Below are 14905 nucleotides of genomic sequence, written 5' to 3'. Positions count from 1 at the left end.
ACTTTACTGCTATGTAGTATGTTATATGAGCATATAAATAGTAAAAAAAAGTAGGGGGAGGAGGAGTGGGGCTGATTAGGGACCAAGAAGGGAGCATGGAGGCAGAGGGCATGGCTAAGGTATTAAATTAGCACTTTGCATTCTGTCTTTGCCAGGGAAGCAGATGCTGCCAAAGTCATATTGAAAGAGGGGCTCATTGAGAAACTGGATGTGCTAAAAATTGATCAAATGAATGCATTAGAAAGGCTTATCGTACTTAATACTGATAAGTCACCAGGACCAATGGTATGCATCCAAAGATGCTGAGGGAAGTAAGGGTGGAAATTGCAGAGCTACTGACCATAATCTTACAATCTTCCGTAGATATGAGAGTGGTCCCTGAAGTACAAAAGAAGGGTATAAGGATGAACCCAGCAATTACTGACCAGTGAGTTTAAGCTTAGTGATGAGAAAGATGATGAGTCTGATTTATAAGCCCAGCTGAGGTCAGGAACGCAGGCAAGCAGGTGCTGAAAATAGCACTACCAGCCTGTGTGTAGATTCTCCGGCTCCATCCTGCCCCTAAGTCACTTTCCCCAAGGCAGGATCGAGGACCGGCAGGGCTATATGCCCACATGCTGCGGGTAACCAGGATTGGTAAGGGACAAATCGTTGAAGGTGGCAGGACTGGTTGGGACAGTGGTTAAAAAAGCAGGTGGGGGTTCCTGGGCTTTATAAATAGTGGTGTAGGGTACAAAGCAAGCATATTGGGATGAACCTTCCTAAAACACTAGATCAGCTTCAGCTGAAGCATGGTGTTCAATTTTGGACACTGTACTTTAGGAAGGATGTGACATGAGGTAAAGCATTTTTACGTAATAAGTGGTTAGGACCTGGAGTGTGGTGGAGGTAGATACAATTGGGACTTTCATAAAGGAATTGGATAAATGTCTTTAAAAAAATGTGGGGCTATGGGGAAAGGGCAGGATAGTGAGACTAAAAACAAAATATTGTGGATGCTGGAAATCTGAAACTAAATCAGAAAATGCTGGAAAAACTCAGCAGATCTAGCAGCATCTGTGGCGAGAGAAACAGAGTTAATGTTCTGAGTCCATATAACCCTTCTTCAGGATAGTGGGACTAGCTGAGTTGCTATTGCAGAGAGCTGACATGGATACAACTGGTCAAATGGCTTCTTTCAGTGCTGTAACCTTTCTATGATTCTGTGTATCGAGGTTGCTGAAGACAAAAATCCTTACCCAATTCAATTCCGAGGACTTCCTAGCATTTGAGGCCATGTAAAGTAAGTGGAATGTGCAAGTAGTTTATTAACCATACCAATACTTCAGCATTATCAAAGCTTATTGAATCCTTTGTGATGGGAAGTAGGAAGTGATGGAGATCTGAATTGGTACGTAGCCCTGCCATTTTTTGACCTCTGTATTTATAACCCTTCACCAGCACAATAGATTTTAGTTTCAGCATAATTATATTTGCATTAGTGTCTTTGATGTATGTGTACTCAAAATGACTCATTTTGATAATCACTGGCCAATAAAATGCCCTTCGATTTAGTTATTTTTTTATCTTCCTTTGAAATGCTGTGCCACTTGTGCAAATTCACAACTTTATAACAACCAGCACCAACTGCTTCAATGTGAAATAAAAATAGAAAATTCTGGAAAAGCTCAGCAGGTCTGGCAGCATCTGTGGAGAGAGAAACAGGGTTCTTCTTAGATCTGAAGAAGTCATATGGATTCAAAACGTTAACTCTGTTTCTCTCTCCACAGATGCTGCCAGACCTGCTGAGTTTTTCTAGAATTTTCTGTTTTTATTTTGGATTTCCAGCATCTGCAGTATTTTGCTTTTATCTTTTTGCTTCAATACGAAGACTAATTTGAAGTAAAAAGGCTGTGAATGTAATCATTTACAGTGGACAATGTTCTGTTTACCAGTTCTTGCCAACAGGGAAACCAACAATGGTAGAAGATCTGAACAGAGAACCTTTGTCATGAACACAAATCACAAGATTAATCTACATGAGTAGCTATTTGAAAGACATTTATCAGTGCATAATAACATAATTTTGGATAGTGATTATAGCAATTATTACCATATTAATGTCTATTATCAACCTAAATTAGATAATGGCCTCCTACATTCCAAAATTGCTTTACCATATGAAAGGAAGTATTTTAAATAAAGATATAATAACCTTTTGGCTACAAGATATTTAGTGCAATTCCAAACCATCCCAGCCCTGCATAGTAATCCCTTTGTAGATTCCTCAGACATTTCTTGAAATAGTTCTTTAGAAAATGGCCATTTGTTTGACAAACATAAAAGAGAGGTTGGAAAAGACAAGAGGAATGGGGTTTACCTCGAAGCATCTATGAATTTTAACAACATTAATTTTTTAAAAATTGGTCGAATCCACAGGGAAAGAGAAAACAATGAATTGGGAATAAGTATACCTTCCTCCCCTCCTCTCCCTTCAGAACCCCTACTCCAACAAACATTGATTTCCAGCTTTTTTAATTATAGTGCTAAACCTGAGAAAGTGAAGGTGATCAAAGACGTTTTCTCTGGATTTTAATTATTCTGTGGTAAAGCCAAGCCAATAAACATCAAAAGCTCCATTGGGCTGAGTACTTGTAGGACTGTATGCTTTATAATGACACTGTACGCAGTTTGAACTTCTTTAACTTTTCCCTGAGAAATTTGACTGCAGACATTAATTACTTTGTGCCTACAGGTGAGCTGGTTGCTTTTTGATTACCTCGAACAGTGTGGTTTGATGGTTAGGTTACGGTTTCCTTTGAAATAAAGTTTGATTTAGGGAATGCTTGCTGATGCATGAAAGTGTACTTTAAACACTGGACTTTCAATTTACAGCCTAGTTGTAATGTTTCTGGCTGGCTAGCTGTGTGATAGAGACTCCTGAATGTTATTAATGTCCTGTTAGTCACCAGATGCGTAACAAAAAAAAATTCTCCTGTTGTAGACTTGATTCAATCTGCTGTGATGACGTCTGGTTTTTGATTCATTAGGTAATAGAAGTGGTAGGGGAAACTAAAACAACCACTGAATTGATCCCCCATAATTTTTGACTGATCTGGTGTAATGTAAAAGTCTCTATTGCTGTCTCACCAAAGGCTCCTTCTACCTAATAGCCCCAAGACTTAAAGATGGCAATAATTATAACACGTCTTCCTTCAATGTCCTTTTTTTTATTGTGTTGCCTTCTGTTAGTGTCAATTATGTCTCGTTTGTTGCACTATTACCTCTGACTTAGAAGGTTGTGTCTTCTCATTTCACTCCAGAGATTTGAGTATAAAATCAATAAAAGTATAAGTGTATAAAAGCAGAATTGAAAGAGCGCTTCCCTGTTGGATGAAACATTAAACCGAAGCTGCATCTCCCTTCTCAGGTGAACATAAAATGTCCTGTCACTATTTCGAGGAAGAGAAAGGGAGTCCTTCCTCTTGTCCTGGGAAATATTTATCCCTAAAACAGCACCATTAAAACAGATCATGAAGTCATTATATTTCTGGGAGCTTGCTGTGTGCAAATTGCTGTGTTTCCTTAATTAAAACAGTGACTGCGCTTCAAAAGTCCTTTGTTGGCCATAAAACACTTTGGCTATGCTAAAGCAATGGAAGGCTGTATTTAAATACATGTTGCTTCTTCTTTCTGTAAACAGCAGAATGGACATTCCTTTTTTTCACTGGTAACTTTATTTTCTGCTTTCCCAAAGGAATCAATCATTGTTATTTACCTCAGCAAAGACAACAAAATGACCCAGCCCACAAACTGATTCGCTGTGGTTGTTAATATCAATTTGCTACCAGCTTGACTCATACTAGAGTGGTCTTTTAGCTGCCAAATGTAAACTGAAAGCTCTGCTGGGAGACAAATGTGCTGCAGCCTCTTGATACTTGTTGATATTCTAACATTCATCATTGCCTGAACTGTTTCTAAATCCAAAACAAAAATAAAAATACCTGGAAAAACTCAGTTACTTAGTTCTGTTGAAGAGTCATACGGACTCGAAACGTTAACTGTGTTCCTCTCCGCAGATGCTGCCAGACCTCCTGAGTTTTTCCAGGTATTTTTATTTTTGGTTTGGATTTCCAGCATCCGCAGTTTTTTGCTTTTATCTTAGTTTCTAAGTCAATACTGAATAACTTTATTTGTTGTTGGCTGATATGTTATCAACCATTATTCATTTTCTTTTCATAGATAAAAGAAAATCAAAAAATAGAAAACAAATGGACAGAGGAAGAGGAAGAAGATACACATATAAATTATCTCATGACTATAATGTGGAGACTCTTGTCGTTGCTGATACAGCAATGGTCAACTATCATGGAGCTGATGCTGTCAGGAGGTTCATACTGACCGTCATGAATATGGTAAGAATAAATTAACTCAAGATTAAGGACTTAAAATCTTCTGACACAATCCTGTCGTGTCCCAACCTTCTCCCTAGGGCCTTGTTTGAAATGGCAACTCTGTCCACTTCAGAGGCTTTCCAAATTCTGATGGATTTTGTTTGGGGAGGTGGCTTTCTTCCCAGAGATTTCCTCATTACCAGCTTAGCGTAACAGTTATGGGCTGATACGGCAAGTGCAAAGAGGTCCACTGGCTACCTGCTATGCGTGATTCCCATCTGGATTTAGGCCTCAAATATCACTCAGAACTCAAGACTTTACAAGGTTTGGCCATGTTTCTTGGCCCCTTTTTATGAAGAGAACTTATGGCCCACATGTCACATCTTTTGGGGGCGGGTTTGTGTGCTGGATTGGCAAGTTCTGCTACATTTTGTGGCCTTTCCAAAGTGGAATAGAAAATGTCCAGCAGAACCATCGGTATTTCAAAGAGAAAAGTAAGTTAATTCTTTGAGTTTGCATCTTCATCAGGAATGTGTTAAACTGGTGTGTGTTACTGAAGGAGGTAACTGTATCCTACTCATCTCCTGACTTCCCAAAACCTTCCCATCATCTACAGGACACAAGTTCAGAGTTTGATGGAATATTCCCCACTTGTCTGGATGAGTGCAGCTCCCACAACACTCAAGAAACTCTACAATCCAGGATGATACAGCCCTCTTGATTGGCATCCCATCCAATACCATAAATGTTCACTCCCTCCCCTCCTGAGGTAATGTAGCTGCTGTGTGTACCATCTATTACATGTACTGCAGCAACAAGCTGAGGCTTCTTTGACAGCACCTTCCAAACCCGCAATCTCGGCTACCTAGAAGGACAAGGGCAGCAGGCACATGGGAACACCACTACTAACAAACTCCCCTCCAAGTCATACACTATTCTGACCTGAAATATATTGTCATTCCTTCATCATCGCTGAGTCAAATTCATGGAGGTCCCTTAAGCACCATGAACGTACCTACACCATAAAGACTGTAATGGTTCAAGAAGGTGGCTGGCTGCCAACTTCTCCAGGGCAATTATGGATTAGCGATAAATGCTGGCCTTGCCAGTGATGTCACATCGTATGTATTAATAATAAAGAAAAACACAGGCTGGATATAGACTAGGTACAGTTTGTGGGCTAATGTGAAAGGGTGGAAGCTAATATGCCCATGTAATTTTAAAATATTGACACCTCATTCTCTTAAGTGATATCTGATGACTGGGATATTTTCATCAACATTCTTTTTTGTCAAATTCCAGTAGTAGTGTTCATTTCAGCTGCCACAGTGATTAATGTTTCTAGATATCTGTGCATCTGCTTCAAGCACTTTTTTTTGGTCCAAACTATTTTTTCTAGGTTTTCAATCTGTTCCAGCACAAAAGTCTTGGCATACAAATGAACCTACGAGTGACAAAACTTGTTCTGCTTCATGAAACACCGGTAAGAATAATATCAATTAATTGTGGAGTGTAAGAAATGAAGTGTCATATTGTGTAAGATCATACGGTACAGGGGCTTGAAATGTGAGCTGTAAAAAAAAAATGCACAGCAGCTGTACCATAATTTAAACCTGCTGATATCTTAGTGTGTCTCCTGTGCTGCTTGTCCATGCATGTCTGCTCATATAGTATATTCTCCAGAACAGGTTCAAGATGTGTACCTCTCTGTTAGCTACTATTGATGTTAGAAGCCCTTGACTTATGACTATTGTTCAAGGATGTAAGAGACCTTTGCATACTCTCACTCTTTTCTGTTTATCATATACAGGTTAATTTCATTCCTGATTTGTGACAGCACTAAATTATTTTTATGTTGTGTAAGAACTGCTCAATGATGTAGAATGAGATACATAGGTGAAATATTAGCATGAGTGAAAGGGTAGGATTGGGTGTGGTGAGGGGGGGAAGCGAAATGAATAAAATTTCTAAGCACACCAGTAATCCGGCTCTAACCTGCTGACACCTGGGTTTTACTGAGGCGGGATAAGGGGGCAGGGGTAGCAGTGCTCCATCTGATTTCCCTTTGTTGTGCACACCCTATTTTTTTATACTGTGTGGTCCCTTGAAGATTACTGTACAGCTGCACTTAAAGGGACTTCTTTTTGTATGCAGTCTGTTGTGTCCTGCACAGTATGTTCTTGACTGTTACAAGGCCGTGCATCTTAGAGGGAATGTTGGCAGGCATTCAACCCACTACCAGGTGGCAGCTTGCCATTTTAAATATGTTAATACGGCCGGATGCCCCAGATTGAACCTTCGTAGATTTAACTGGCCTTAAGGAAAAGGCATGTACCTTCACAACACTCCTTGTGGGTCAAGAGAAGCAGAAGCCTGACCCTCCAGGCTACACCACCATTAGAGCCAACCTACTGCATGAACAACCTACCCCCACATTCCCCTACTGCCCCAAATTTGGGAATTGGACTCCCTTTGGACTTGGACCAAACCCTACACTTCCTCACCCGACCTACTCCTAGCATATTGGCAAGAAAATATTCCCCCTGTCATTCTATTTTTCTTTCTTGATTCCATTTAGTTGTCAGTTGATTGGAGCAGGAGTATTATTATTGCTTTATTCACTTTGATTCTTGTGCAGACTTTTATGTAGCTTGACTGATAAAACAACTTTGGTGCTGGTATTTGAGTCCATGCTTAATGCCATTTTCCATGTGCTGCTAATGCCAGAGTCATGTAAAAGAGACAAGAAATTCATTTATCTTGTACTTAGTCATTTCCTATTTAAAAAACAGATTTCCATTAGTTATCTGCACTCTGTGAAATTTTCAACTTTTCTGCTATTTCAATTAACCAAAGTTTTTACTTTACCAAGTTTGAATGTCTTAAGAGAAAGTACAATATTCAAGTGAAGCCATATTCCTGCCCATGTGATGCAACACAAAGATTATGACATTACAAATATATATATCCTCTCCCTTCACATTTGCACAAGGTGTCAGGGACATAAAATTCACTTGCCCTGATTATTGGGTCTGGGGGCTGCAATTCGTAAGCAGCTAACGCCTGTTCAGGTTGAGATAGATGAGGCTCAAAATTCATCTCCCCACTTCAACTGAAGGATTTTGGCGCTAGCTGCTGTACCCTCAGTGCTGTTTCTCCTTCCTAATGTTGCCACCAAGTTATGGACACGGCAGGCGGGTCCATCAGCATTGTTGCAGACCATGTGATACAGGCAGCTGGCTCTTCCTTAAAGGTAAGCTGCTTCTTGCAAACAGCTGCATTCTTGTGAACTGAACATCAGGACAGAAAGAGGGATCCAGACTGATGGATACTGAAGGCATTACTGTTGCAGGCGGGTAGGAAGAAAGACACTTAAGGTTCCATGGGGGACCAGGTGATGCTTAAGGACCATCTTCAAAAGGGTGCTGGAGCAGGTAGCCCAGAAGGACAACTCCCAAAGTTTGGACCTAAAGACTTGGATGGTCTTCACATGACATCCTACTCGCCACACCATCAACATATCTTGTTACTCAATGCATAACACCCCCAGTGCTCACCCAACAGCACTCCCTGGAACTCAGAAGTCATACCTAACATTTAGAAACTCCACCTCACACACTATCAATGCCGCCAACCTCACACCCACCTCTACATGCCTCCAGCTATGGCAGACACATCAGTCAAACACAGTGCTAGACAACCATTGATATTCTTCCCTCTCTTACAGGACAAGGTAGCACACAATAGAAGGGAGCAGAACAGAGCTGATGGCGGACAAGGACACCTGCATTACTTGAGTTTTCCAAAGTGAGGACTCTCAGCACCAAGGGGCCAGCTACTGTAGCATTTGACATCGCTGAGGGTAATGACATCTTCCTGCTTTACGCTGCTTCAAAACATCCTCATCCTACTATCTGGCATGATGGAAAAGCTGCAGGTGGTGTGACCATGGACCTCTTGCTTCCCACCTCAGCTGCCCTTTCCTCACACCAACTTTCCTTTTCTGAGTTCCTACTTTCAGGCATGGTGGCTGCCTGACCACAGGAGCCCCAGGAGGAGTCCAGCACAGCACTGATGAGGAAGTCCCCCTCACTTAATCTTACGTGAAGCCACCAGCTCAGATTCTGGCAGTTCACCTACCGTGGAGGCTAACTCAAGAGTTGGGATCAGCATATGGCGTGTCACTGGGCATAGGTGGGCTGCAACCAAGCCAGCAAGCCAGGGTGAAATGTTAATTCGTTTAGCAGTTCACTGAAGGGCAAGATGGTAGACACCTCCTATTACAGGGGACTCCGATGAGGATCTTCGTGGAACAGGACAGTGCTGAATGGGTGCCAATGCTGAGATGCTGGGTGCATTAGCTGGCCTGTCTGTCACTGCCGAGGAGCATGGAGGAGTCCAGCTCTAGCTTGACAAAGAGAATGGCGTAGAACTTTCCCCTCTCCGCAGCCTCTGAATCATCTTCCTATCATGCTGCATATTCCTAAAGAAGGAAGATAGTATCTCAAATTGCAATCTGCCTTCAGAAAACCAGGTAGAACTTGGTAGCACCACTGGACTCTGTGCAACGCATATCAATTTTGTGCCTCAGAAGTTTCTTCTACCACCTGTGACACAGTGGGCAGAATTTTGCCCTTGGCGAGCCAGCTCGGCGGGTGTGGTCGGGAAGCCAATTGCCCCTTGTGATTGGCACCGCACTGCGATTTCATGCTGGTGGACCAATTAAGGCCCACCCAACATGAAATGCGAGCAACAGCGCTCAGTGCTGCCTGTGCAGGCAGGGGGAAGAACGCGAGCTGGGCGAGCTCAACCTTCGCATGCGTGTGAATGCGCACTTTGTAATCTCCCTGAGGCACAGAGCTGCCTCAGGGAAATGAAGAAAAATGGGGGGAAAAAAAAAACATCATGAAACGTGTCCCCTCATGTGACTCTGTCACATGAGCAGGGACATGTTATCAATGAAAAAAAAGTGTTTTTTTAAACTTTTATTTGCTTTTGGAAACCTCATCCCGCTCATGGATGAGGTTTCCAAAAAAATTCCAAGGCCGCTTGGCTTTTACACCTGCCCGCCAACCATTAGGTTGGACAGGCAGCAAAAATCTTAGCTTAATTGATTACTTAATGGCCTTAACAGGCCTTTTAATTGTCGGCAGGCGCACTGCCGTCTCCGGCACACACCCACCAACCAAACTATCATGTGACTGCGTGTTGACGTCAGCACGCTCGGCCGATGTCAACGAGCATCATTTCACGCTCGAATGGATTGGATGTGCGACCGCCCACCAAGCGAAAATTTCTGCCTAGTATGTTGTACTGCAGCACACCCCACCCCCAATATGCCCCACAGGCGTGTTTATTTTGCACTCCGCACCCTCCACACTCGCCTTCATTCATATTAGAGAGTAATTTTCAGTGTACAGTCAGCTCTTCGGCATCAAACGTCTGTGAAACAATGTGAATAGTGGAGTTTTATAATGGGTGGCTGGGAGGAGGAAGGTGGCTGCTTTAACAATGTGTGTGGCCATTCATGCCCTGCACTCCTACAACAATAAACTACCAAGAGAACCCAAGCAGAAGTATGTACGTTAAAATTTTGCTGTTTGTTCAAATAATACTAAAATTTCCCCTTTGCCTCTGAATATAGTAGATTGCTCATGGAAGTGGTTTATTTCCTTAGCAGCAACATTTAAAAGCCCAGAGGTGAAATATTTATTGGGCCGTAACTTCCGAGCTCCATGGCAGTGTAACTGGGGAGTACCCAAAAGATGCACTGGGGGACCCCCCCAAACCCCAGGCCCGGAAATTCCCAGGTAGGGATTGCATGGCAATTGCCTGGGAAGTGCAAACTTCCATTGGGCAATTGCCCTGAAATAGGAACCATCCAAAAATGCAATTTAAATTGCAAACTTTGAACAGTTCTGACTGTGTGGAAGGGATGGATTCAGAGATGTGCGTGATATGAGTGGGAGGGGTGTACCATGAGAAGGATGCCATGGGAGGGATGGAATGGCATTGAATGGGGATTTAAAGAAATGTTGTTATAATAAGCGAATTTCATTGCAAATGTTTTGAGTGTCACAAAAGTAACATTCAGTGGAATGTCTTTTTGAGGGTGAAATTGAGGCATACCGGTTCAGACATCATAGGATTATCCAGATTTGACTTAACCTAAATGTGTTTATTGTACCACTAAAGACAGTTCCAGTTTATCATCTCCAGGACTGCTGATCCCATTTAAGACACACATGAGTCAAATTAATTATTTTATTTACCTTGTAGGAAGACCTTTATATAGGTCACCATGGGGAAAAGATGCTGGAAAGTTTTTGTAAATGGCAGCATGAAGAATTTGGGAGGAAGAATTATTTCCATAGTGATATGTCTCGTAGTTGGAGGGAAGATTTGCCTGCTGTTGATGCAGCCATCCTGATAACAAGGTGAGAACTTTCCCCTCTAACAACACTGTGAGTGTACCTACACCACATTGACTGTAATGGTTAAAGAAAGCTGTTCACCACTGCCGCCTTCTTGAGGACAGTTGGGGATGGGCAATAAATGCTGGCCTAGCCAGCCATGCCCACACCCCATGAAAGATAAATTTTTAAAAATAGCAATTAAGAGTTAACCGTTACTTCATTTTAAATTGGTCCCTTGTGTATCTTTTGAATAGATCACCATTGAAAAGATCCTCTTAAAATAGTTCCAAAAAATATGAAAACCTAATTACAACACTTCTATATAGTTATTTTAATGTAATAAAGCATTACAAGTTGCTTCATAGGAGTGATATCAAGCATAATTAAACACCAAGCCACTTCAGGAAATATTAGAGCAGATGGCCAAAAACATGGTCAAAGGTGTTAAAGAGCATCTTAAAGGAGGAAAGAGACATAAAGAAATGGAGAGGTGTAGCAAGAGAATTCTGGATCTTGGGGCCTAGGCAACTGAAGGCATGGCCAATAGTGGTTTAGCATATAAAATCAAAGATGCTCAAGAGGCCAGGATTAGATGAAGGCAGATATCTTAGAAGGCTGTGGGGCTGGAGGAGATTACAGAGATTGAGAGGAGTCAGGCCATGGAGGTATTTTCAAACAAGGATGAGAATTTTAAAAATCAATGTATCGTTTGACCAGGACCCAATGTAGGTCAGCAAGCACGGGGATGACAAGTGAACAGGATCTGGCACAAGTGAGGTTACGGACATCAGAGTTTTGGCTGATGTCAAGTTTATGGAAGAAGTGTGTGGGAGTTCAGTCTGAAGTGTGTTGAAATAGTCAAATTTACAAGTAACAAAGGCATGAGCAAGCATTTCAGCAACAGATGAGCTTGATCAAGGGTGATGTTAAAGAGGTAGAAGTAGGCAGTCTTAGTGATAGAGCAGATATGTGGCCTCGGCCTAATCTTGAGGTCAAATATGATACCAAGGAACAGACTGTGGAGGGGGATCCAAAGGCAGTGGACTGGATTTTACTGCAGGCTTCAGACCTTGATGTTGGGACTTTAATGGGGGTCTGATCCAACATTTTCTGGGATCCAGGCTGACTCAGCAATATTCCTGGAGGCAGTCATCTTAATTGGCCAACTCCAAGCTCATTGTCCTATTAGGTAAGCAGGCAGGATGTAGATGCTGGCCCAATCAGAGGGCTAGCATCTCTGAAGCCTTGGCAGCCCCCACCAGGATAGGTGGGTGTTACTGAGGCGGCCCGGAGGACATGACAGTTCCTCAAACTGGAGCATCATTGGAAGGATCAGTATAATTTAAAAATGTTGAATTACTGACGGCGACAGGATCCATGGAACGGAAGGGGACACCCTGTAAGGGAGCCTTTGGGCCTCGGGTGACTTTCCTTCATGCAGCTGCATCAGTGGGCCAAGAAGCCTCCAGCACTGATGGGCTGCTGCTTCAAAACCGCCTCCATGAAGCTGCTGAACATTGCACACGGTGCGGGTCCACTCTGCCATTGCAAGATGCTAGTGGCTCCTCTAAATTGCCCTTAATATGGGCCTTAATTATTTGTTATTTTCCATAGTTTTCTAGGCTGTCCAACCTTAAGGTTGGTGGACAGGCGAAGAGCCAGGCAACCTTCTCCTTTATAATGAAACCTCATCCACAGGTGGGATAAGGTTTTCTGAAGTGTTTATAAATTGAATAAAAATTTTTATTAAAATTCATCGACATGTCCCAATTCATGAGACACTGTCACACTTCCCTGACGGTCCCTCATAGCCCTGCAATTTTGTTTTCTTTTCAGATGCTTCAGATTCTTAAAGCCATGATTGAATCTGCCTCCACAATGCTCTCAGGCAGTGCATTTAATCTGCTAACAACGCACTACGAAAAAATCTTTTTCCTCATGTTGGTGTTGGTTCATTTACCAATTACCTTAAATTGATGTCCTTTATTTCTCAACTCTTCTGTCAATGGGAACCATTTCTCTCTACCTACTGTGTATAGATCCCTCATGATTTTGAACACCTCAATCAAATCTTATCTCCCCTTTCTTTCTCTAAGGAGAACAGCCCCAGCTTCTCCAATCTATTGATGTAACTGAAGTCCCTTATCTCTGGAACCATTCCAGCAAATGTTTTCTGCATCCTATCTGATATCTTCACATCCTATCTAAAGCAAGGTATCCAGAACTGGATGCAATATTCCAGTTGAAGTCAAATCACACCCTTATAAAGCCTCATCATAACTTCCATGCTTTTGTGCTCTGTGGCCCAGATTTTCACTATGATGGAGAGGCTCTCCGTTGTGATGAAAATCCCTGCAATGGCTGAAAATCTGAAGTCCTGCCCCGAACACAGCATTTCCTATTTTCACAGGGGCAGGACTGGAGTTGGGTTGGGGTTAGAGGCAGATGGCCATCTAATTCACCAGCAGGCTGCACTGAAGTGACCACAAGTGTGAAACCCGATGTGTGCAGATTAGAACAGGTAAGAGGAGGTCTGAACTTGGTGGATTTGCTTGGATAGCCGGGATACCCCTTTGGAGAGGAAAGGTACCCCTTTGGATATGGTTCGGGTGCACCTTTGGGAGAGCTAAAGCACCCTTTGGGATTGTTGAAAGTAAATATGATTGTATGTAAAATGTGCATAAACTCATTGGAGCTGTCAAGGCACTGTCAAACTGTAAAGGAAGTGTCAAGGGATACTAGGTAAGATGGCATGGAGGGGGGTAAAGGCAAAAGGTGCTGGGTGGGGGCATGGGCTGGCTTAGGAGGTATGAAGGGCCATGGGGTGTGGGTAGAGTGGCATGAGTAGGCATGGGGGTCTGATAGACCATTGGGTTAGTTGGGGGGGGGCATGAAGTTGTATACATTGGCACGGATGGGGAGTGTGAGATGGGCGAGGGCTGCAGGATTGTTTTTTTGCTTTAATCTTATTTTAAGTAACTGAAAGACCTGGAGCACAGAGGCAGACCTCCTGCCCAGCCTGCTTCTGCACCCGCCAGTCTAGGTCAGTGAAAGCTCCCTGAAGGTACAGACCTGCCTCAGGGAGCTGAAGATTTTTAACATTAAAAGGAAATATTTCAAAAATAAGGACAGCATGTCCCCTCATGTGACTCTGTCACATGAGCAGGGCCATATTAAAAACAAGTTCTAAAATTTTTTTTAATTTACTCTCCGAAACCTCATCCCACCCGTGGATGAGATTTTGTTAAAAATGCAAAAGCTACCTGGCCTATTGGCCCACCCACCAAACAAACAGTTGGACGGGCAACAAAAAATTTAATTTCATTATTTGTTTAAGGGCCTTAATAGGCCTCTTAATTGTAGCACGCCTGCTATTGCGAGACTGCGCGATGACATCAGGACACTTGCCCAATGCCATTTCACACTATTTTAACACTTGTTCGGGTTGAGCGCGTGCCTGCCCAATGAGGGAAATATTCTGCCCTTAATAATTTGTACACATACACCTCCAGGGTCTTTCTGTTCTTCCACCACCTTTAGAAGTGTGCCTTTATTTTATATTGCCTCTCCTCATTCTTCATAATTCTCTGCATTAAATTTCATCTGCCACAGGTCCACCTATTCCCCACCGGCCTGTCTATCTTCACTGATCTCTAGCCCCCTCACAGTTCACAGTGTACCAAGTTTTACGTCATTTGCAAATTTTGAAATTGTGCCCTGTACACCAAATCAAGATCATTAATACTGTTTCAGAAAAGAAGTGGTCCTAGTACTGACCTCTGTGAAACCCCACTGTATACTTTCCTCCAGTTTGAAAAACCTGTTCACCAGTTTCCTGTCACTCACCCAATGTTGTATTCCTGCTGCCACTTCACCATTTATTCCATGAACATTAATTTTGTGGCAATTTATCAACAGTCTTTGAGTCCAGGTACACCACATCACTGTGTTATGCTCATCAATCTTTTCTGTTACTTCATTTAAAAAAAAACTCAATCTCTTGCTTTTCATGTAGCATCCTCATTGTTCAAGAGTTTTTAATCATGACTTGACGATACCACGAAGGGTCAAGTAGAAAAGGCAGGTGCCAAAAAGTGCCTCACATGGTATGGGAAT

At 42.5% G+C, this 14905-nt stretch overlaps 1 protein-coding gene across 1 annotated transcript in view; it reads left to right on the top strand.

The window, feature by feature from the left end:
• LOC121276736 (A disintegrin and metalloproteinase with thrombospondin motifs 19-like) overlaps positions 1-14905 on the top strand; it is a 548651-nt gene that overhangs the window by 14883 nt on the left and 518863 nt on the right. Inside the window, exons 4-6 of the mRNA XM_041185281.1 lie at positions 4222-4394; positions 5773-5856; positions 10653-10810. Coding sequence (XP_041041215.1) covers positions 4222-4394; positions 5773-5856; positions 10653-10810 — 415 coding nt within the window. The remainder of the gene's footprint in view (positions 1-4221; positions 4395-5772; positions 5857-10652; positions 10811-14905) is intronic.

The sequence above is a fragment of the Carcharodon carcharias genome, chromosome 4, assembly GCF_017639515.1.
Source record: "Carcharodon carcharias isolate sCarCar2 chromosome 4, sCarCar2.pri, whole genome shotgun sequence".
Taxonomy (NCBI): Eukaryota; Metazoa; Chordata; class Chondrichthyes; order Lamniformes; family Lamnidae; genus Carcharodon; species Carcharodon carcharias.
The sequence above is the reverse complement of the archived record's forward strand: the minus strand, read 5'-3'. Positions and strand labels throughout refer to the sequence as shown.